At 42.2% G+C, this 25,281-nt stretch overlaps 1 protein-coding gene across 7 annotated transcripts in view; it reads right to left on the reverse strand.

Annotated features, from left to right (window-relative positions):
- Positions 1 to 25,281, reverse strand: part of iPLA2-VIA (calcium-independent phospholipase A2 VIA) — a 39,325-nt gene that overhangs the window by 10,237 nt on the left and 3,807 nt on the right. For 3 of the 7 annotated variants that reach the window (XM_055067738.1, XM_055067739.2, XM_055067735.2), the window contains 13 exons: positions 24,879 to 25,045; positions 22,890 to 23,105; positions 20,349 to 20,526; positions 18,968 to 19,146; positions 16,717 to 16,813; positions 14,485 to 14,667; positions 12,610 to 12,654; positions 8,662 to 8,709; positions 6,536 to 6,788; positions 4,810 to 5,058; positions 3,780 to 3,930; positions 3,570 to 3,703; positions 1,293 to 1,447 (listed from right to left, as the gene is read on the reverse strand). In XM_055067738.1, the coding sequence (XP_054923713.1) occupies positions 1,293 to 1,447; positions 3,570 to 3,703; positions 3,780 to 3,930; positions 4,810 to 5,058; positions 6,536 to 6,788; positions 8,662 to 8,709; positions 12,610 to 12,654; positions 14,485 to 14,667; positions 16,717 to 16,813; positions 18,968 to 19,146; positions 20,349 to 20,526; positions 22,890 to 23,105; positions 24,879 to 25,045 (2,055 nt within the window). The other 4 variants (XM_055067741.2, XM_055067736.2, XM_055067737.2 and 1 more) reach the window with 4 other exon arrangements.

Below are 25,281 nucleotides of genomic sequence, written 5' to 3' on the forward strand. Positions count from 1 at the left end.
CAGCGAGTCCACTCGCTAAGAACAACCACATGTTTTGAGTGGTCTCTGTGGGGGACGTGGCTCCAGGTGGGCGGCGAGCTTGCTCAAGCACCAACAACCGACTGGAAGAGGTCGCTTGCATCCCGAGTTGCACACCTTCAGGCTGTGTCGCCATCATTGTCGAAGCTTGTTATGAGTGAATATAAAGACGATGTTTTGTTCAACTCTTGGAAATTATGTGATTGCCGCAGACATAAATGCGAAAGGAAATGTGCTACTTGTCACTCAGTGCGAGAAAGTCACGCATAGCTATCTAGTGTAGTACAGCAAAGGTATGAGACGCCACAGAAACTCCACCAGAAGTTGTGGGATAGCCTTCAAGTTTGGCATGTCGTAGGTGCCAAAATCGTAAGTAGTGGCATCTCCATTAACATTGAAGATCAAACTAAAGGTGTATTATGCCATGGAGACACTCAGTAGACAGAGCGTTGTGGGCACACGCCACTCTGCCATAGCTCTTGCAGTGCAAGGCATTGAAGAAGGAGTGGGACCACCATGAAGGGGATCACAGGTGACCTTTGATTGTCAATAACTGCACTTCTGACGAATGCATTTGATGTATCTTTTGCAGCAAAGTATTTCTGAAATAGTGTATTTTAACTTCAAATGCATTTCTTCACTTTAATAAGAAGTGGTTCCCGGCCCATTTAAAGGTATCCTGTTTTAAACTCTGAACCAAAGGAGAAATATCAAAAATCAGAACTACTGGGTGTCTGCAGATTTACAGCTCCAGAATGTTCCTGTGGGTATCTGTTTTCTGTTTGCACTTTACTATTAGATTTTGAAAGCTAAGCTCTACAATTTAATTCAATTTTAATCAGGCACCATGGTGCATGGCTTTTTTTTTATCAATCAATTTTGAGGCCAATTTAAAATAAGCTCTTCTTCAATTTTGTGCAATCATATCTTGTTTACACTGAATGGCTTCACGATAAGACTTCCATGAACTTTTTTTATTTCCTGCGCGAGTGAAACAAAAGATGTACAACAAAACTGGCTTCTTTAAGCATTGTTGCTTACGTGACTTTTCAGCAGAAATGCTGTCTCTCTTGCCACCGTGCTTGAAATTACAGTTGTGTGTTCAGTGTGCACATCTTTCCAGGTGAGAAAAGACTCACAGAAGTACGTAAAACTACAGATAAAGCGATGAATTGTAGTTTCCTTAGTAATTCATAGCAATGGACAACTGATTCGAAAATGTATGCACGCAGTTTAGACATTGAAGGTGATCACAAGTAGCACTAGTGACCCACCGTCGCCTTGAGGGCCTCGTTGTACTCGCAGATTTCCGTCATGGCGTCCAAGGTCGGGTTGTTGGAGATGAGCCCACCGTCGAGAAAGCGCCCAAATGGCCGGAAATAGGTGGGCGCTGCCCCCGACGCTCGTGCCGCTCGCCACACCAGCTGCTCTGTTGGGGAATACGTGCCACTACAGTGAATGGTTCATTGTCTGTGTTTAGTGCACTATGTGCTGCCCCTGTATGTTTGTGAGGTTGGCTCAAAGTATTGAGGAAGCTGCTCATTCCAATACCACATTGAGTTATGCAACATCATTCTAACGAGATCTGTGTGTATAAATAGGCACAGCATATTGATGTTGAAATTTTACCCCCAAAAAGCAGCCTATGAAGACATGAATACATATAGAACTGTCATTTTAGAAGTGGAAAAGGAGGAGCAAATGAAGTCAAACTTGAGAAAGTGCAGTAAGCAATCAATCTTACAACTGACCTAATGGAGACCACAAGCCTTAAAATCCATTTTCTAACACATCATGTTGGCCACCCTAACTGCATGATTACTTGCTCAGAATAAGTACATCTTGTGATGTAAAAAAAGAAGACACAGCAAGAAGAAAACAAGGAGATTAAACAAACAAAACAATTTTAAACACATAGTCCAACCTTGTTATAACAAAGTTTTATCCAACAAGAAAAATACCTTCATAATTATAATTAATATACCTTATAAGCATAATTGATTATATGCTAGTATCAGCGAGAAATAGCTTATATTTGCTTCTTTCTATTCTATAATTTGCCATATCAGTGCTCACTATATTGAGGTTCAACTGCATTCACTTACATCCCAATTTTGAAGCAAGTGCAGCACAGATTTATGTGTAGTTAACGCATTTTCCTGAACATACTAGTACCAATTTCTCTGGATTAATTTTCCAAGACTCGATAAGGCTCGACCTCTATGTCATGTAACTGCACTGCCAGAGGTGTTTCTTTTTGCTTTTACTGCAAAACTTAGCACACTTAATACATTTGTTTTATGATACAAAATTTTAGTAGGTGTTGTCTCTTGTAAGGCTGAGCCACCAACCAGCATTGCTGTCACCCACATCAAGTGCAGCTCAGGACACGACACGGTGGGGTGTAGCAGTCTATGGGTGTGTTTCTGTTTTCACCAGCATTGAAAACAATCCATCCTGTCCGCTTAAGACAGCTGAGAGTCCAAGTAATGCAATGCATTTGGAAGACATCTTTGCGACTTGACGGCACCTTGCGTTAACAAGAAAAAGCAAATAAAAGTACATATTAATAAAGGGAAACTGAGACATCCATTGAAACATAGCTAAGTTCTACAAAGGAGACGCATATGGGTTCCTCGAAAGAAAAGCTTCGCTGTTGAAGAAAAATTCGTCCTGGGTCCAGGACGGGTTCCTCTTTCAAGGAACCCGTAAGGGTTTCCATTGTACCACTTAGCTACGTTTGGGTAGATGTCTCATTTTCCCTTTATTATTTACTTCTGTCCACCTTGCGGGTTTCCGCAGAACTATTACATCAAAAGTACATATCGTGACACGCTGACGAAGATGTTTTAATCCTGGTCAGAAGAAGACGATGCTCTGGACTTCGCGCGCTGTCTACCATGTTGTCAGCTGCTACAATTGTAAATATCCTGTAAATATACGTCTGACTGTTTTTAACCCCGTAACAATATTGTTGTATTTTAAGACTTTGCATATGTGAATCTATGAAAAACAACTCATAGCTTATATGAAGCACATAACAAAGTATGACCATGGTTTCTTGTGCACAAGTGACCTTCCCGCCAAGTTTCCAAGCAATCTGCTCAGCTGCCATATTGTTTGAACAGCAAAGTAGCCAGCATCATTTTTATTTTGATACTGTCTTCGAAAAGCTGTCCTTTTTCCCAGCTTTATCATAATTAGAATGAGACATAAGGTGGCTGCATTCATTCCCTATTCATCTTTTTTCGGCTGTAAAGGTGAATTACAAGAAATTTCCAATTAATTTTTGGCATGGGTGCTGGTTGGCATCACTCAGTCACTGTGAGTATCCTTATGGTTGATAAAGATCAGTGAAATTCATTGAGTTCCAACAGTGGCCAATACCAGCCAGCACCTACGCTGCAAAATGTGTGGGAAATCTGCTCGTAGCTTGAGCTCAACTGTACAGTGGCAGAGGCCTGATGGACATCAGTCAGTACAACAGCTGTCCTCTACCTGATGCAAACACATGAAGCTCGGCACAGAATGGGGCACAGAATGGGACGCACCATTTGGCGGCGTGCATGACGGAAACTCAGACTCGTCCTCTGCAACTCCAAGGATCTTCTTTGGTGAATCATAGTTGCGGAAGAGGTGCAGCGCTGCCGGATGTCGGTCCGCAAGCACGCCAGTGATCATCAACCTGTTGGCATCCATCCACACAAACAACCTTCGTTAAATTGGCATGTCCACACACTGGGCCGCTGCACTGCGCTCACTTGGGGTGCTTGATGTCTGTCATCACGGTGTCCTCGCCCAGCTCACGCTGGAGAAATTTTTCTAAAGAGTCGGCATCATGCGGTCGTGTACCCGTGAACACCTTATCTTTAAGGCTAAAGTAGAGCTGAAGGCACTGACGGGGTGTTTTGCCTGCAAAGGACACACAAATTAAATCAGTAAAATGTTGTACAAGAAGTGATTTTCACAAACCAGCTTGGGCTTGTTGGTAAATCATGTCGGAGCAATCGCACAAACTTGAGACGGGGACAGAGGAGGCAAGACTTGTGTTGTCTTGCCTCCTCTGTCCTTGTCTCACGTTTGCACTACGAAGTGATTTTCTCAGCTAGCCATATGTCAGCAATAGGTGGGCCACATTTTGTGACCCAGTTATGCTAATACATAATTGATGTACATGTTAGACAAATATGTACAAAAATGACAGCACAACTAACACACTGTGTTGTTGTCATTGTCTTTGTATTCGATTATGTTGGATGAAAATCAACGAGTAAAACTTGTGTCAGTTTGCCCGGCAATGTTTACTATGAAAGTGACTGAAGGCCTAGGTCTAGGAATGCAGTAAGGTCATTTTACAATGTCCTAACAGGCCGGCTGGAATTCGATGCTGCAGTAATTCCATGTTGCCCTAACAGCCACACATACTGTAATTGTCATGGCAAACAATTATAGCCTGACCTTTCAGTTTCCATGCGAGAGAAATGTGTTTTTTGAAATGTTTCAATTATATCCGTATACTACCAGCTTTGCAGCTCAAACGCACATATTATTTCGCATAATTATGTGAAGCCAACATTGAAAACTTCCAATCGTTCTACTGAATCACCGAGAAACAGTAGCAATTCAAGAAACAGTACGTACAATAGTACTGTCACATTGTGGTGATGGTGAATAAGCAAACGCTGCCGAAAGTGTGCATTATGAACTTAAATCTTTATTGGGCGTACTTGGGCCCAGAAAGACAACACCAACATCATGACAGGCGATGTAAAGAGTGCAGCTTCCATTTACCCCGTGCCAACAGAAGTGCCAGGACTCCTCCCGTGCTGGTGCCGGCCACCCAGTCAAAGCAGTCCAGGATTGGCTGCCCAATGATGGCCTCCAGAGCAACCAGCATCTGGATGATGATGAGGCCACGGATGCCACCTCCGTCTAGACATAGCACGCGACTGCGCGGCTGTGGTCGTCCCTCACGCCGTTCCTGCAGTCGTCGCTGCACCGCCTCTCGCACAATTGACGCTCCCATCAACTCGTCGTACACTGCGGCACAAGAGGAGGTACATTGGCTTGTCGGGCCTCGAGCGATAATAGACAAGTGCAATAAGACTTCAGTGACTCAGTCTGGCAACCACAAACACTAGGTGCAGTGCGAGGCACAAAGACCTGTGTGCAAATGCATGGTCTATGTCATCTACAAAATATAAAAAATTGGAAAGCTGTACTACAACAGCTAGTAAATATGAACTTTCAGACAGACACATACTGTTCCTATACACCTCGCAGTCAAACCTCATTATAATTAAGTCGCATATACAACACGAAAATACCTTCATTATATCCTATATTTGTTATAAGCACATAAGCTGATATTGACTAAAGAAAATTTCACTAACTTTAGATTTACTTCTTTATATACAATAATTGGTTACATCTGTGTTTGTATATCAAGGTACGGCTGTATTTGGCTTGTAGGTATGTGCCTCAATTGTAGAGTATAAAGATAATACAAACATGTTAACAGCCAGGTTGTTGTTGCATTGAAACTTCTGTTTATCTAAAAAAAAAATTTTTAAATATGCTTTCCTTAAGGCGGTCGTAAAGACCTTGCTTTTGCTTTTATGTTGCCTTAAAGCAAGCTCAGTTGGTAGCAGCACCTAATGCCATGTTCATCCAATTTGCAGCAAACTTGGCTGCCATTCAACATAAAGACCTATGCCACATGCTTATGAGCACTCTGAAATGAATGCATTGTCACTGGTGATTTTTTGTCAGGCACATACTGTGGGATGGCAAACATGCATCCATTAATGTTCTGTTAATCTGAAAGAGATGACAAAATATCCACTACCTGAGCCTAAACTTTCTAGCAAGCCTCCCCATGCTGTTACTATCAACTTGGGCTAAACAAGCACAACCAGTTCAAACTGGTTTGAACCCTTACTTTCTCACTATGGAGTTTAACCATAAAAAAAACTGTTTTCACTGAACCAGAGTGAAAAAAATGTTTAATTCTGTTCATAACTGTTTCCAAAGTTGCAAAAGAGTTCATGCAGCAATTTCTGCAGAGTGATAAATTGCAGCCAATACCGGAAACCGAAACGCCACACAGTGTCAAGTATGTGTTCTAGTACAAGGCCATGAATGAAGTTTCTCATTAGGACATATTTCACTATAAGGTTAGTCTAATTTTTATGTTGTAGTACTTACTCGTCTAATTGCTGCATTTTATATCTGTGCCACTGTGGTAATATCAATCTGAGAAAATCATCTTCCCTATATTACAATGTTCAATGCACCTTAAGGTACACTGGTCTTGTTGAGCAAACATGTACGTGGTTGAGCTATAACTATTTTCTGTACTGGACTAGGCACTAGCTATTGGTCCAAATAGTTTCTATGCAATCCTTAAATTGGTTTAATAAAGACAGTAATTTAGTTTCTACTGTTGATTAAGGAAGTTTGAACGCATTTTCTGAAACAACCTGTACACAAATAGAACCAGGAAAGTGCCACTCACAGCGAGCTGTCCGCAGGAAGTCTGGCTTGTCGGGCGGGGCACCGTCGAAGGTGCCCGTGGGGTTGCAGCCATCACAGCAGCTGCGATCTTGCTCGCAACGCTGTGCCCCAACTGCATGCAGCGTGTACAGCACAGCATCCCTTTTGCCCAGTTTTGACACAGATGCTAGGTGTCGTGCCGTCTCGCCCTTCTGATTCCGCTGGTTCACGTCCGCCCCAAACACGATCAGTGCGTGTATCAGTGACACGTCGCTCTGCGTGCACAGAGGGTGAGCTCCTGTCAGGTTGATGCTTTCTTTTCTAGGACTCTTCGTTTTGTTTGTCTGTGTTTTCTGCCAAGTTTAGGAAACTGTCAATCCTCCTTCAGTGTCCTTGAGAAAGTGCAAGCCATTTGAACTCCTGGCATCCAAGTCTTCTTGGGCAGCCACTGCAGCAGTATTAAGCTGAAGGCACTGCATGATCCTGTGGCACCTACTGTGATAAATACTACCACCATCTTCCTCATGAAAGGTATCTTATTTATTTACATTAGCTACCTCAGGGCCCAAAGGCAATAGAGAGAGAAGTGGGTATATTTTGTGTAAGCAAGAACAAGTGCAGAACAGTAAACATAAAAATAAATTACTAGTAGTACCTTGTTTGATTCAGAATCAGAATCAGAATTTATTATTAGACGTTGGGTCACATTACAAGTATTTAGTATGCAGAAGGAGGTCCCATAGTCAAAGACTGTATCGGGACCTCCTAATTAAAAGTATAGTTACACTATTCATGCTAATACAGTAGTTACAATATTAACGGTAAGGTGGTTGCACTCTTACAACATGTGGGGCAGGAATGACTGAAAAGAAGACCTCGTAATAAATGTATCTAGGCCTATTACCATCAGTGCAGCATATACAAATAGCATATACAAATAGTTTTGTAGCAGATTCTCACTGTTCACAACACAAACCAGCAAAGATACAAATTTAATAAATGAATTTTACATGAACGCTTCAACTCCAGCAATATTTAGGGCGTAATTCATAATGTTCAATATCAATACGTGCAGCCATTTCCACAACTAATTTTTAAATGTGGAGTATATGTACAAAATATCCCCCATCACAGCTTACTGCTAGAAATGCTTAGCTCAATGCTATCTATCACTGTACTGACAACACAGGGAGTGATGATTCATTAAATCTGAGCACAGCTTGTACATAAAGGACATGATAGCACTGATCGGTTCAAGATTTTCAAGCTCCTTGGTGAAGACTCCTGGGGTTTCATGTGGAGACACAAGAAACTTGCCCACATGAGCCACAAGCATTGCAGCAAAGCATGTAGGCAGGCACAAACTGTTTGTGTACACAACAAGCAGTTGTGCACAGCGCTGACGATAATTCTGCAAATCAAGTGCTATTTCAGTAAATCGCTGCCCTACCTTAGGACAACCAGGGGAATTGCATGTTATTTCTAACGTCATCCTCTTGGCTGTAACAAAGGCAATGTGAATATTTTATCTAGAATATATACAACATATGCATATATCATACTCCAATGTAACATATCTCACACACAACATCAAAGATAGATTGTTTTTAAAAGCATAGCAAACTCAGCTGGCTACAGTTAACTCTGAGCATCCAATGTTAGTCTTTTGAAACCACTTCAAAAGTAAGCGAGTGAAGAGCAATACTGTCAGCAGTGCACAACAAACTGTTGTTGTGATTTTATTGGCGAATTCACGGCAGCAAGAAGGATGTGCTGTAAATAAAAGCTGTCACTGCACTGATTGTGAGCAGAGAAAACAACTTTTCAAACATATCTTGTGTTCAGACCTGTCCCGATTTCATATTTTTGATTCATCAGTACTGTCACTTGGTTCTTGGAGAAAATGTGACATTAGTAACATTACGCATTTTACCACAAAGCTGGATTGCCACTACATAGCCAGCTGAGAACAAATTTTGCCTATATTACAATGCTGGTTGGTCGTCAATGGAAGTCACAAAAATTTTTACAAAGTCTTGTTCAGGATCACTACCAAAACATCTTCATTGTACGCAAGTTCCTTACATACAGCTTCAAAAGGCCAGGAATGAGATGCCTGTACTTACGTCAAGGCCTTCGGTTTCTCACCTTAGGAGGCTCGGCCTTTTGACGAGCCTTCTTGTTGCCCTTAACGACCTGACCAAGGTCGCGCGAAAATGAAAGCCACAGGTTATAAAAAAGCAGTTCCTGAGGACCGCAGTAGCCCACATTCGCTGGCCATTGTTATAACTATGTGGCATTATTGCAAGAAAGGTCAATGACCCAGTATTTTCTTAACCTGTTGCAGCCATGCATTGTGTACAAGCAACTAATTTCTTGCTTCCCCTATTATTCAAATCTTAAGACTCGTTGTCCATTCCTCGCAAACCTTGGAATTTAATGTTTTGATTGTCAGTTCAGGCTCAACATACAGCCACAGCTAAAAAGCCAAATATGGTGACATTCACAGTCTCACTTTGTAACATTTGATGACTCTGGGCACTGAAGGTTGTCCGACTGGGTGTCGCATATGTGCAACAGGTGTGTTTTTCTGCATTGGTTGCACATATCTACTTGAGAGGACTTCACACACTGTTGCTTTTTTTTCTTATGGTGGAGATTGTCCCCCCAGTAACATGCTCTAATAACTTCTTTCAAGTGCAAGTTGCTTCTGTCATGAGAGCAGCCAAATGGCAGCTCTTGAGCACATCACTGCAGAACAACAGTAAAAACCCGAATAATGTCAATCCATGCACGACCTTTGACACGAATACCTTAAGCAGGCATACTCAAAGAAATTGTCATGTGGCAAAAAACACATTATAGAGAGAGAGAAGCAAACATTTATGACGTGGTGTTTCCACCTGTTATGCCTGATGTGACAGGGTTATCTGTCATAGCATGAAGAAGTACATTACATTAAGAAAGGAAGATCACTAGATCTAAAAATGCAACAATTTGCACTAATTCCTAGAGATGGCTAGTCTAAATGCACGTATCTCAAGCATACAGAGTGGGAAACAGTTAGTATGAGCTGGTGTTTAAAGCCACATCAAAGTTGCACGAAGTTACATGACAGTATTTTCCCTTTCTCGAGAAAATAATCCAATGCTACTTTCTTAGACAAGGACACAAAAAGACAAAACAGGAAGCCCTCATCCTGTCATGTCTTTCTTTGTCCTCGTCTAAAAAAGTAGCGCTGGATTACTTTCTTAAAGGAAATAATAATGCATCACCAACCAGCCTCGCAATGTGTTTTGTTATATGACAGTCATGGGTGCAAACGAAGAGGACAGTTGCTACTAGATGGACCAGTGGCTAGCATCTCTCAGAAAAGCTTCTAAATGGCATTGGATTGCCTACAGTTGCCAGGGCAGCATTGAACAGTGAATAAATATATGCTGGGCATTGAGTTCGGGTGCCCCTACCCCAAGTCTGAGGTAGCTTCTACAAATGCACCTAATATAACTAGAATTGCAGTGGGAGCAGACCACAGAAACTGTTTTATCACTGTTGGCAGCTTTCTTTTTCTACCACAAGCTTCCAAAGCCCACAGACATTGAAACCAGGCCCTATTTGCTTTTCATTATTCCCCTTTTCGAATTTTTCTTTTGCAGCCTGTTGCGGTAGCATCACGCTGTTGGCGTGCAGCTAAGCACAGACAGGCTGATAGATGCACTTGCTTCACACTATTGCATGTAATCTTGCAAATCTAAAATGATGCTCAAAAGATGCTGAAGGAAATTCACGTGAGGCACAACTTCCAAGTCTTCAAAAAAAGAATGAAGAAAAAGGAGTCGTTCGGGCAAGGTGGCAAACAACGCTTTTGGTCCAGAAACCACTTTACCACAAGAAGTGGAAAGTGACACATTTTGATGACTGAAGTTCTTGTGTAGCTTCTGCAGCACTGAATGCTAAGTATGAAACAGAGTATGGTTTATTTTACTGAAAAATAATGCAAAATGTTAAGTTAGAAGCTGAAATGTATCCTTCTGAGGGGCCAGGTTTAGTGTTGCATGTCACCCTGCCACTCCCATTTCATTTTAGGAGCGAGTTGACAAAAGATGATGCAAATGCTACAATGCTTAGCACTGATGGTTCCACATCAATGCACCAATAGCATTGCCACCACCATTGGCACGTCACAGTAAAGACTTTATGCCTTCAGCTGAAATGTCTAGTCAATGCACTCTACCCACAACAGTCAAAAGTGGTTGAACAAAGGATGCAGCTGGGGCCAATATCTTTGTCAGGGCAGCAACTGCTTTTGTTGCAACTGCAGGAACATTGGACCCAAGGACATCCCTTCAGGGGCGTGTGAATAGGTATTTTTGATACCGAATCAGATAAGAATAGAATTGTGCCAGAAGTGAATTGAACTGAATATCAAATACTTTTCTAATAGTTATTGAGTAATGAACAGCTGCTTCCACCATTAATATAGAACGGTGTTCACATCCTAGTATATTCACAAGGTTAGCGAGTGATATGTAGCATGGGTCGAGGACGCATTGAGCACCACGCAATTATGTAGAACACAACAAAAGCTGCAGCTCATGGGCTGCAGGTGTCTTTTATTCTTTTCTGCTGCCGAACAGGGAGCAGCAGCTTCACAGTGTTGCCAACATCATTCTTGCTCCCGCGGGATGCATATGCGGCTTGGGCACGCAAACATAACAGCAAGTCGTGAGGCTTACAGCGCGTGAAAAGACAAGGAAGAAAGGAAGACGTGACACACACAGGCGCTAACTTGCAACAATCTTTATTTCAAGCAAAGGACCCATACATACATACAACTTTTTCGTGTACATCATCATACGTGCGCTGTTTGCCAGGAACCGTTTGTTGAATGTGCGGGACCAGTTGTTTACAACTTTCCTTTAAAGTGTGGGAAAAATTACGTGGGGCGAAGCGGAAGGTGCCTTAGCAAGCGTTTAAAGGAACACCGGTATAATGTAGCAGAAAAGCGGGGTGGGTTCCTTGACACTCATTGCAGGCATTGCAAATGCGCTGTTGCCGGGGCGGATGATGGTGACCACTCGACGTGTGCTCCAGCATCCAGAGACTGCTCTATTGTGGGAAGAGCCCAAGGAAGATTAACTCGCGAAATTATCGAAGCAGAAATGATTGATAGGCTTGGGGATAACTGTGTGTCGAAACCATCAATTGCCCTTTCCCACAAAGAGTTAGCTTACCTGCGCAACGGTGTGTTAGGTATTTTTTGCAAACAGCGCATACATGATGATGTACGCGAAAAAGTTGTATATATGTATGGGTCCTTTGCTTGAAATAAAGATTGTTGCAAGTTAGCGCCTGTGTGTGTCACGTCTTCCTTTCGTCCTCGTCTTCCTTTCGTCCACGCACTATAAGCCTCACGATGTCTTACCAACAAGCCCAAATCACTGCATTATAACAGCAAGCTTCTGTCATTGCACTGCAAATGATGAAGTGTTGTTTAATAGCACAAATAAAGCATCACAAACGAACAAATAGGCAGCTGGTGCACATACTCAGGACTCGTAGATAAGTGCAAATGATAGGAGCTTGGCTGAAAAAGTCGACTCCCTGAGTGATGTTCTTGCATTTTGTGTCTACTACGGCCACCGAGATGAAACTTATTGTACCTTTGTTCCAACTGTATGTTTGATTGCCCTCAGTTGATGGTTTAAGATATTCTAAAGCTGTCTCAAAAGTATTACTGTGAACAATGATTACTACTCGATTCAAAAATAGAGTCAACTTAGTATATTCACACACCCCTACATCCCTTGTTCGATTTATTTGATAACTTCGTCTCCATTTTCCTGTATACATGCCTTGTTTGGATCACCCAGAACAAACCACTTCTAACAGATCACCAACAACAGAGCAGACCTCATTGGAAGAGCAACTGCAAACCTTTTTCTGAGGAGTTTCTGATCTACAAATTAGAAGCAAGGAATGGTGCATGCTATAGCACTATGCATGATAAAATGTTATTGGTGCTGGTGCATGACTAGTGCATGCCAGCAACAAGGCATGCCTAGCTACGACACCAGTCACATGCACCTGACTCACCTGCTCGAGAAATATAGACCAGTTTTCATGGTTGGGGACCGCCACCTAAGGCCGAAGAGACGAGAACAGATGTTGCGTCGCGCCTGTTCACGCTCTCTCAAACACAGCCTTTATACGGTGTCACAGGGCAGGTTTAAGATAAACGTCACCATTGTAACAAGACAGTAAATGTAGCATTTCATACCATGCAACACATTAGGTATAAGATGAGAATTACCATCAATATAACACTTTGTATTACACTGACACATCAGACAATCACGGTGAAACACATGATAGAAGTACATAGTAATACAGTACAGCATACTTACAAGTAACTGCTTTGAAACATAAAATTTGTTTGCTGTAGAAAATTTGTTATACAATTGCACTTCCCTTTGGAACAATTTGATTCAACAAGTTGTACGATTAACATCCAACACATAAAAATTATACACGACAATTTTTTTCTAGAAACTGGATCTACTGCCTTAACCATTCTACCCCCATTATTACTGCACGTTCAAGGTATGCCAGCTATCAACACACTATGTGCAGCCAAGCATGTGGTGCTATTGTGTGTTCGATTTTCTGTTGTACAAATTTTATCACAATACTACTTTGCTCCACATAGGAGGCGCATCACAGAACACACAAGAGAGGTGCTGATGAACAGAAGATGAAGATTTACACAATACAAATACACATACCTGAAGGGTTAAAAACTGAGCTTATTGGTACATATCTAAGAGAATAATTGGAAACAGTGCAAAAAGATGGAACAAGATTAGACAACACATGTTGTCTAATCATGTCCCGTCTTTTTGCACTGTTCGAAGTATTCTCGTTGTATGTGCACTGTATGTTCCACACCTCGCTTTGTATGTGCCACATCTCATGTCTGCCATATAGAAGCAGAAATGGAAGAACTGCGTTTTTCAATATCAATATCAATCAATATTCAAAGCTGCATCCATTTTTGTTGACTAAGGGATGTGATGCTTTTCCAGCCATTGGCAGGACAAATTTAGTAGCCTGTCATTGTTGGCAAGATTCATTTCATTGGGCAAACAATTGTTCATAACTTTTTGTGTGAAATACTGTATATTGTGCACGCACCATATCCGTAAATTAAGGTCTATGCATATAAGAAAAGATGTTCTTTATGAAAGTTATCCATGTCTGGGCCACACCCCATTTTCCTTACAACACATTTTGTGATCCATGTGTGCTGTATCAGAGCAGTACATAGAGGTATATTACATGGCACACTATAGCTCCTCGTTTGTCTTCTTATTGTACATTAATTTGTCTGTTAGAGGAAAGCATGTTGACTAAGTGTGAACATCATAAAAAGGGATACTAAGTAGAAACACTAAATCAGTTTAGATTGATGATGTATCCTTTCAAATTTTATTTTCATTAATTTCACTGTAGTAGGTTGATTATTAGAAGACTAAATGAAGGTCAAAGTTTATGTGAATTTCATGCCAAAACCACAGCACTTGCACGTCAGTGTGACTTCACAAATTTCAAGGTATTTTTTCACATTTGGGCGATTGTGGCTCAGTAAATGTTCTTCAAACTTGCAAAAGTATTTGGCTCTTCTAAAGTACAATGCAGTCTATCTTTATTGATAAAAATTACATAGGCCCAAAAAGACCCCGTCAAAATCTATGATGTCATGGCAAGATGGGGCAGGAATTTCAAGGTGTCGTCGCCTCTATTGTTTTAGCATCTTTTCTGCCTCATCAAGCCGCCTGTTATGCTAAGAATGGCTTTTCTTTTTTTTTAGCGTTGTAGAAAACTAATTTACTAATACAGCTCAAATAACTTTTTACTTTAGTGTCCCACTAATTAGTGAGATGAATTGGACAGGAAGCAGGCAGCACGCACCCTCACGGCTACATGCAGAGGCGAGTCACCATCACTCCCGATGGCGTTGACATTGGCACCATGGCTGAGCAGGCTGATGACGCAGCTTAGCCGACCTCTGGCAACCATGATGTGCAAGGCAGTGTTCCCCTGGAAGTTCTTGGCATCCAGATCACAGCCAAGGTCGATCATGGTCTCCAGGCACTGCATAAAGTATGAAGCTATGCACATGCCATTGTGGCAGCCACATGGCTGTTGCAGGCACCCTGCATGCCGACTGCACATGTTGCCACGGCCAAACACAAGCTGAAATGTCTACATATGCCTACTTTTAAGTCCCCTAGCTTTCCTGTGCGCGCATGTGTCCATGCATGCGTCCATGCATTATTTGCGCAACTGGGCCATGATTTGGCATTTTAATGGGCACCTGGATTTGTGCAAGAATGGTATGTTCTCTGTTGGGCTCAGATACAAGCAACATGCACTATATCTTTTCTTGCTTATTTTATGCAATAGCTGATATTTTAAAATGTGCAGCTTCTTAGACTTCTTCTTCCACTATGAGTACATTGATGACAGGTATAAGAATGCTAGAACAGCTTTTCGAGCACTTTATGGCACAAAAAGTTTTTAATTCAGAGCAGGTTAATGGGTGGGAAAAGGTAATTTTTAGGTCAGTATGTACCAAACTCGGAGCAGCTTTATGGGAGAAAGAACATGCTTTTAAGACAGAATACTCCAAATCTAATGCAGCTTAATGAAATGAGTGCTTGCAATTTTTACATTCCTTTCTTTCAGTTAAGGATTATTTCCTGCAGTATTTTTTTTTTTTAACTTTGTGACCCCCCTGCCTCTCAGCTATAGCAGAATGACATACTTCAATAAGCATAAAACTATGCTTTAATTTCCACAAACACACGAACTTCTGCAAACCAGGTTTACACAAACACTTAGATTTATTGGCATCCAGCAAAGGAACAGAAAATAAAGAGTGGACTGAACGAGAAAGAAGAAGAGGAGGAAAAAAAGAAAGCTGCTGCATTTCGCTCTTTCGTGCTTACCAAATATTGTTGAATCCCAATAATCCCAACTCCCGTAATTTGAATTCAAGGATAACTTGTATTGAATCTTGAGTCTTGCCATAGTGGCAAACATTTAAAATAGAGAAAAACGCTCAGTAATTTGAACAAATAAATGCATGGGATGGTTAACTAAAGTAAGGTTCCCTGTCCCCGTCAAATGCTTATGGTGAAAATTTGATAACGGAACACAAATTTGGCACTCTGCATTGTGCAGTCAATTACTATAGTGCATGCAGTTGTATTTTCTCTGCACCATGCTTCCGCTACTCTGGCAGCTATAGAACATGCTAAAAGGATTTGTGTATATCATGTGCTGGCAGTGACCGTGTGACACCCGTACGGCGGCAGACCAATAGCCTCATTTGCATTTGGCTGGATGGGTTTTTTTAATGGTGCTGACATTGTCTAAATTGTTCAAATCATATGTTATCTAGAATCGGCTTTGATTATTTCTGGCCATTTGTAAGAATTTTGTGAATTTACAAGTGTGCAGTTCCCTATGGCTGAGGATGAGCATTTCAGCATTCAAGCTGTGAATGACTAGGCTGCTGCCAGGGTCATCAGACTTCTTACGAGTATTGCCGCTGCATGAGTTACAAACTGCAGCCAACATGGTGGTCTGTGGCATGCTATCAGGCCAATCAGGCTTTCAGTGCCAATTCCTCCGTGCACATCGGTCTCAATTCGCACGTATATGCCCATGCACATCACTCTTTCCCATTTGCATTTCCACAACAAAGGCAATGTTGTGCGGTCTACAGCACATAGCAGAAGAAGCTCACTTTAGCGTTCCTTTAACAATATGGCTTGTCCATACTACCTGTTGCTACTGTTTTCCAACTTTACCTATGTGGATTTCACAAGTATGTAAAGGAACACCCAAAGCTGGTCTAATAAGAAAGATTTGCTTCTACACTGATTCCCCTGCATAGCCAAGTTGGTTTGTAAGCATCAGCTACTTGTCAATCTAAGAAACACAAGCAAATGCTGCTGCACGGAGCCATGAACTCGCTGATTAGCCTTCAGATATGATGGCACCCTTCCTCAGTGTACTAGTCATCCGTCAGCTTACCTAAGCTGTGCCCATTAGGTGCCATCGCTGGTACTGCATGTCATGCCCCAGTGATGGAACAAACCATGTGCATATTATGGCATAAATGGTGCACACTACCTGTGTGGTTTTGGCCCAGTGGAGTGGAGTGCCACCATGCTTCATGTCCTCAATCTGGAAGTTGTGCACATTCTGCTCAACGTTGTCTCTTCCTAGGCTGAAACAGCAAGTAGAGACGTATAGATGAGTAACCACAGCTGCTGTTTAAGATATGCAGGGTCCTATATACTCCACATGGCTATGGATGGAGCTACAGCTCTAGTCAAAAGTAGACAGGCTGCCTCGTGCCTTTACCTTGTATGCTATTCAGCTGCGTAGTGCTGTCCTTGTGGTACTCTTCACACTCCAGGTTCTTAGGTGGCAAGTATGAGAGTACTTTTCATTTATCAGGGCATTAGAGCTTACGACATACCAAAGGAACTCCCTTAAACAGCCTGTGGTCAGCCTGGCCGTCACATTAATTGTGGCCCATATACTTTTGACAAGTAGTGTACTAATACTCCCCCACCCCCTTTTTTTTTGTATAGCGCACAAGAAACTTCTGTGTGATTTACAGCAAAACCTTAATTCAGTTAAGTCATGGTACCAGAAAGGACGTCTGAGCTATCTGAATGTTGGCCTACGAGATTGTCAAAGGACATGCTCACCAGGTGGTGCAGCCACATCCAAACCAATCAGGAAGGACCAGAAAAACGAAAAATTAGGCGTATTGTTACAGAATAAATCCCCAGGGATGCGCGGCTATAGTGAAAGCAAGGCATGCCATGTGAGCGCCCACATTCAAATGCAGTGGTGTGAATCCATCGCTAAAACAATGTGAGTGAGAAACTTGTAGTAATCAATTGCCAGTAAGCAAAGTAATTGCATGCCTACGGGAGAGCGTCATGTGTGAGCATCTCGAGGTAGCGCTTTCAGAGATAAGCAACAAGATGCAAATCAGTTTTTGCAACCCCCATAACTTGAAACAACACGCACGACAAGGCCGAATTATCCAGGTGCACACTTCTTGCAATGATGCCCTCTTGAAGCGCCCGAAAGCACAATGCAGCTAAGCAGTCTACAGCACAGCCAATAACATAAAGTTTTAGTATAGCGTACGCTATACCATTGCGTTCGCTAAACAATAGCGGGTAGTGACTGCACATGCGCTGAACGCTAAACGAAATAGCGGGCATAGCAGGCGTATGCAATGCAAACAAGTTAGCGTTTTTGCGTGGTTTGCGGAGTTTGCGTGAAACATGGCGGCGGTCCCAGCTGCCTGCTTCGAATTGAATTTGGTGTTGCTTTTATAAAATGCACTTAGTTCGTAGCGAATGATTGTGTAAATGGCTTTCGCTTAGTCTCAAGCCGCTTCGACGACAGAGTATTATGGATAACCTCGTGGTGTTTTCGAGATCGCTTCTTGTTTCGAACGAGTCGAAGCCTAACGAAAGAAACATTCGAGATGTCAGCGCCACCTATTGCTAGTCTGGAAATAGCTGCAACAATGACATATGGCCTCTGAGATCCGAAAATATTAACGACCAACTAAAATCGTAGAAAATGTGCGCTGCTTAGCGTATGCCACACTAGAGCGTATAGCGTACGCTATAAGTTGCGTACCCTAAACTAATACTGTCTAATGTTGAAGTGTGCTTGATCTATGTTGCCTGATCTGGCAGAATATGGTGATGATGACAATAAATATATTAACAGCATGGCAACAACTTGTGCCATCTATTAGCGGCTTGCAGAAATTAACCAGCATGCAGTAAGCGTGACACTTACTGAAACATTTTTCGCACTCCAAAGAGGGGGTGCATGCCTCGCATTAGGGCAGGCCTTACTTGAGGAAGGGTTGACATCCAGGCCAGTAGGTACATAGTTGAAGGAAAAAAACCAGTCACAAAAGACAACGGACAATAAGAGAGGTTCGCACCACAACGACTGGACTTTCAACTGAGCTTTATTAGAAACGGCATAGTCCCAGCAAGGCCAGCAGAGCATGCGCAACAGCAACATCACTAATCACAGAGCATTGAAAAGACAAAATATCACATCTATCGTGACCGATCAGCTGGTCTTGCTGGAACTATACTGTTTCTAACAAAGCTCAATTGATAGTCCAGTCGTCGTGGTGTGAACATCTCTTCTTGTCCGTTGTCTTTCGTGGCTGATTTTTTTCCTTCAACTTACTTGAGGGTTTGCTTTACATGAAGGTTGGCCTTACATGAGTAAATACAGAGCAAAGAAAACTCCAACCAAGCATATATCTGCCGAATGTTTACCTTTTAGTAACCACAGTACCTTGGTGCCCTGTCAGCCTACCTACCAGGTGCTGTTGTTTCGATCGGCCAGGTTAACAGACGCAGAGTTCACATCTGCTCCCTCTTTAAGTAGCTCGCGGACACACTCTGGCTTGTCTGTGAGACATGCCAGCTGGAGAGGGGTGTAGCCATCATTGTTGACCTGGTTGATGACAGCAACTGGGGCAGGCCTGGAGCCCAGTGCCTGCGCAGTGTCCACTGCATCAGCACTAACACTGACATGGCAGTTAGTTCAGACCTGATAGCCCACACCCTTTCCCAACAAGAAAATCAACACATTAGGAAACTCAAGTTCTTTTTCGTGAATTGCTACTTAACAGCAAGCTTCAGCTTGGGAGCTGTTTTCTAAATACAGGAAAATAGAGAAATTGTCTTTCTCAGCATCCACTGCACTGAACTGGATAAGGTTTGCTGTATTCTTAAAAGAAGGTTATGTTCTAGTGACTGTGGGAAGCAGATCTTTTTGTTTATGCCAAAAGTTTTTTTACAAAGGTTGTTGAAGTTTGCAGAATTCCAAGAAAAAAAAGAAAGCTCAAGTATGCCACATTTTCAACTTTAACTTAGTAATAAATAAGGATATTATAATTTTGTAAGCTGCATCTTTTAAGAAATCCAAAGTGGACAAAATTGATGTATTAAAAATTGCTCTGAAATGTGCCACTAATTTACGAGTATGATTTCAGCGAAACCCTCATAAACATAGTTGCAATTTCACTTAAGCTGAAAGCATCACACTTGTGTGCTTCAAATGCTCTAAAAGACGCAGTTTACAGAACTGCAATATCTGTTTTTGTTGCTTAGTTACAAGTTTGTAAACTTGGTGTTTCAATTCCTTGTAACTTGCTGATTTACGGCAATTTTTGTAACAACAGTGAGGCCTTAAATTATTCGGCTTCCTACAGTCAGTAGAATTTGGCTTTCGCTCTTAAGTAAAACAAATTTAATTGAAATCAAACTGCAGAAGAGTACGCATTTGGGCTGGTTGGGTCATGCTTACGTGCAGTAAAACAGCTGTGTGTGTCAGCGCTGGTGTTTGTGTCCCTCTCCTCGTCCTGTTGTTTAGCGCTGTTTTACTGCTCGTAATTGAAATCAATCCAGCAGTCATTGCATGAGAGCATTTCTGCGTTTATGCATTGAAATAGGGAAATCAAAGTTGGTCCGTGCTAAAGCTTCAGAGGACGCTTTAGCTTAAGGCCAAATGCAGAGCTTCATATCAAGGCTTGAAGGAAGCATTAGCTCGAGTCCAACTCCAATTACTCCATAATACTCTCCAAAATACCACTCTGGTCAAGACACGGATTAAGACCCATGTCTTGACCAGTACATGAACCATAAATTGAGCAATCGTCCGAGACCTGAGCTGCTTCAGAGTGCGTACACACTTGCCTTGATGAGCTCCTTGGTGGTGACAGCCGCAGCATGGTAGATGGTGTCACCATTGTGGTCGGTCAGATGGAGTGGAGCATCCATGGCCATGAGAGCTTGGACAGAGTTGAGCTTCTGGGCACGCACTGCTACGTGGAGGGGTGTGGCCATGGTGTCCTGGGCAGGCTCTGATATTTGCCTGCACAGGAATAAGGCAGCTGTGAAGTCCAAGTGACAACTTCCAAGTCAGTTCACCATTATACAACACATGCAGCGAACAGAAAAATACTAAGACAAGACTCCTCCCAAAGAGCCCTGCAGCACAAGTTGTGCCTGGCACTGATATCAGCACTGGATGTGGCACGAAAAACGTGATCTTGTGAACTTACACTAAAGCATACCATTTGTGCATAATACTCAGAATTTCAATACTTTCAAGCCATTCTTTACAAGGCCGTAGGCATGCCATCACTTCATTCGTTCTTACGGTTCAAGGAGATACAAGACAGCACATCAATACGCTGAAGGATGCATGTGCCAATAGAACAGCTGCCATACACAAAGAAGAGGCATTCAAAATTTCATTCTTTCTTCATACGGCACTTTCTAAGCACAACTGCTTTGTGAACTTTCAGTCCACATCCACTCAAACTGTCCTTCAATCAAACAGCCAGCATCATTCATTATGAACTTTTATTCAAACATTAGTTATTTAACTCTATAGACACTCGTGGAAACAGGCAACCATAAGATGCATGGCAAGCAAAAAAGAGACAACGATGAGATGCAAACTTCCACTACTTGTAAGTGGCAGGCTCTGCGATTCATCATGAGTCATCGGGTAAGCAAAATGAAAAAGTATAACTTTAAGGAATTGGGGCCATAATTTGTGCTTGTAGTTCAATATCTTTCCATCAACAGCTTCCAAACACGTGAACATATCTGTGCTTTTCTCTTCACGTCTATCTCCACATACCATTAACACCCATAGTCAACTTATTATTCCCACCTTTTTGAAGTGATCTACTGGCCCTGAGAACTTACTCTTCCCTTCTGTTGTTATGGCTTCATCAAGCTCTATGTTTCCAGCACAACAAGAAAAAGAGTCAGCTTTATGTGTCACCTATTACTATTGCCTTGGCAGATTTTGGACCACAATTTTTCAGTGCACCTTTTGAAGAAAAGAAAAAACTGGGGAGAGGGGCAACGAAAAAGAAGCTAGGAATATTAAAATCAAGTATAAGTCTTGTTTGCTACCCAGCAGCCAGGTATGCTAGTGGCGAGTACATGAAACCAATACATATAAATAAGATATAGTACCGCATACAATTTTTAAAAAATCTGTAATGTTATTCCAAAGATGCTTTATGTTTTCAGCTAATATACCTAGGTCACAATTTTCCCTGGCTTTATTTTACTTGTAAAGCGAAGTTATTGACTGACCAGTACGAAAATTTAGGCATGTTGGTTGAATGTTAGAAATGGACCTTGACAGGTTCACAGTGTAAGAGTACTGTTTGTTGTTATATTGCATATCACATTTGAAAGTATTCATTATATTTCATTAGAAAGTATTCACATTATATTGGCTTCTCTCATGAGCACAGACTGCATTGTTCATGATCTGAAGTGAAGGCGCTAAAACGACAATGGATGAAGAAAGAACACACACACACAGGGCACCCTGTGTGTGTGTTCTTTCTTCGTCCATCGTCGTTTTAGCGTGTTCACTTCAGATCATGTTTAACCAACACGCCCAACTATCCATCCTAACCTAGCATTGTTCATGTATCAGATCAGTGGTAAACTCTGCAAGTTTTAAAGGTTAATGAGCCATTAAAAGCCAACAGAGGCACAATCATTCTATTTATTTCACCATAAGCTGCCTCTTCAGATTGCTTCTTGCTGGGCTAGTTAGCTCAGATCCATAGAAAATATTAATGAGTGCTAAATGAAGATGAAAACAGCGTTAAAAACACATAGGCAAGACATAAGCTCAAGACAAAGACAAGACAAACAGTAATCTTGTCTGTGTATCTAACTTTGTCTTCATAATTTCATCATCATCGGCCTCTTTATGTCCACTGCAGGATAAAGGCCTTTCCTAGGGATCTCTAATTACCCCCGTCTTATGCCAGCTCACCCCATCATTTGCCTGCAAGTTTCCTCATTTCACCACACCTCCGCCATCCTTGACTGCACTTCCCTTTTCTAGGCACTCAATGTAGAAGAATTGACATTTGAGCATGTTGGTATTGGTTGAACATCTTGAAGGGGCACCGTTAGATGATGAAGACAAAAGGCAGGAAACACAGAGGACAGTGCTGAAAGAAGAGTTACACTCAATGTGTAACTCTGACAGACCACCTGTTATCTGATCTGTGCGTTACATGGCCTGATCAACTTCACTTCTTAATGTCAACTAGAACATTGAACACCCCTGTTCTCTCTCTAGTCCCCACCGCTGTCTTCCTGTTCTTTAACAGATTCATTTAACGCTTAATTCTTTTTGTTGCTGCCTCTTGTGCACAGTGTATTAAAGAGCCTGGAGGCAGTGCGTACGCGGCCACCCGAGTGTTCTTGAAGCAGTCGACGAGTCCAAGGTGGGCAGCCAGGTGGGCCAGGTTCCAGGTGGGGTTGGAGCGCACCAGTTGCACCACCTCCTGCACCAGCTCCTTGGTGAGCAGGTCAGGCACACACTCCAGCATCAGGGGCAGCTTGTCCTTAAGCAGCATGAAGCACATCTCGGCCGCCACTTGGTCCTTGGTACGCAGAAGGCTGCAAATCAAGCACCTCTGTTATGACAACAGCCCTCACTAACACAAAGACTTCACTTCTACACTATGGGTGGGCTTCGAAACCGTTTGCACTGTCCTGCAAGTTGACTTCCCCACACAAACTTGATGATGCAAGATGCTGGTGAAATTTACTTCACTAAGATGGCATTATGGGCTTGAAGAGTCTAGTGCCCATTTCAAGCAGTAGGCTTAGCACGTTGCAGATGAGGATGAATAAAAAAGTGACAGGACATATTTGGGCCTGACACACAACAGTTCATTTGGAAATTTGTGACCATAGTTGTACCAGGCATCAGTCACTTCTTCGTTTTGCCTCGTCCACAGCATGCTTTGTCTGCTGTTCATGCTGATGAAACACGACGCACTGGCAGTGCAGGGTAAGGGTCATTCTTCAACAGCATAAGCACTGCAACAGAGCCACTATTTTGTGAGTACAGGCAGGTTTTGCCTGCTGCAACACCACCACCACCACCTACAGGCAGGCTTAAAGGTGTGTGGGATCGGAGAAAAGGCTGAATATTTATTGAGCCTGAGCACACAGTCCATATTTATAATTTGCTATGTGTACTAGTGCATGCAACCTATGGTAACGTGTTGTTCCGTTTTAATGGCTGCAAGCCAAAACTGGGCTGATATTTCACTTTTTCACAGAATCCGTGTGCTATAAACTTTGACCTGCCTGTACCTCTTGAGCGTCTGTAAATCCGCAACTTAGGCTGTCGACGGTTCAGTAGCTCTGCAACTGCAACACCACCTGTATGCAATTGCTGTGAATTGGGGACGAAAGACACCAAGGACCCCATTGTGCAGGCCAATGTCATATTTTTTCAGTTCCCTGTTCCTTCAATAAGAATATTTTTTTTTAATTATGGGGGTTTAACATCCAAAAGCAACACACACAGTTTAGTGCAACACAGTCAACATTAGCACAACACACAGCCATAAAGATTACTCAGTGGAGGGCTCCAGATTAATTTTGACCACATGAAGCTTAGTTGAGTATTATTAAGCTTGAATATTTGAAACTTATTAATTCTTGATTCATGTTGCCAGAGCAATACAAATGAGAAAGTAGAAGCTGTAGGCACCACAAACGCTGGATTACAACTGAAATTCAGTTTGCCAAGCTTATTAAGAATATAAGGTGGAAGAATGGACAGTTGTTTTTTCTTACACTTTAACTTCCCCTTTATTAAGAATATTATTAAGAACATAAAGCTTATTACATTTTTAACAGTTACTCATAATTAACCCTTAAGGGCTCTTTTCTCCACAATGGCTCATTTTTTTATGATGTGAAATGCTTCAATAACAGGATCACAACACAAGAGTATGACTGCAAATCTCCTGCAGTGAAGCATGAACACTTATAGAATATGAACCCCTTCCATCCATGGATCTTTGTGAAAAAGGAACTTGTTTTGAGTGACATTAGTAAAATTTGCAGCATTTCTTCACAGTTGCCATGAAAACAACTGTAAACTAACAGCAGTAGGATAGCACTCATAGCATGCAACTCTAACTCGCTGCCACTTAGAGTGTCATCGCTGTTGTCTTCACTTGAGTAAAATGTAAAGCCAATGTCTGTCATGCAATGTGCAGTGACCTGCATACTTTTACCAACAAAGGTAAAGCTAAAGTATCTGGAGTGACTTCGGTAGCCCCGAGTGGAGAATGACCAGTCTTTTTGAAGCTCTGGAACTATTGTTCACTGCAGTAATATGGGTTAGGGAAGAGGGCTTCATGCAATCACCTGAAAGCTGCGTGAGGGGAACGTGTGATGTCTTTGTGAAGCACCACATCATACGAGACTGAATCCTCGGTAACGGGCGTGCTGGGCGGGTACTGGTAGACCACCAGCGAGTCTTCACGGGCAAGGATGTTGCAGAGGGCATACTCGTCTGGTTTCACTTCCAGCACCTGCAAGTAAGACAGCAGTGTTTCTTGCACAATAATCTCCAGTTTGTTACAAAGCATCTTGGTACTGGATAACCTTGCTCCACTTCTAGTGACGGCACATATAGCAATCAGCATCGTAAAGCAGACAACCAATATGAGTGTGTATCTACTTCAGCTTCCACAGCCAATCACCTAAGCACAACATGTACATCATTTATAATAGCAGTTTGCTGGGCCAGTTGGTGCATGGTGAACGT

Source organism: Dermacentor andersoni, chromosome 8 (genome assembly GCF_023375885.2).
Source record: "Dermacentor andersoni chromosome 8, qqDerAnde1_hic_scaffold, whole genome shotgun sequence".
Classification (NCBI taxonomy): Eukaryota; Metazoa; Arthropoda; class Arachnida; order Ixodida; family Ixodidae; genus Dermacentor; species Dermacentor andersoni.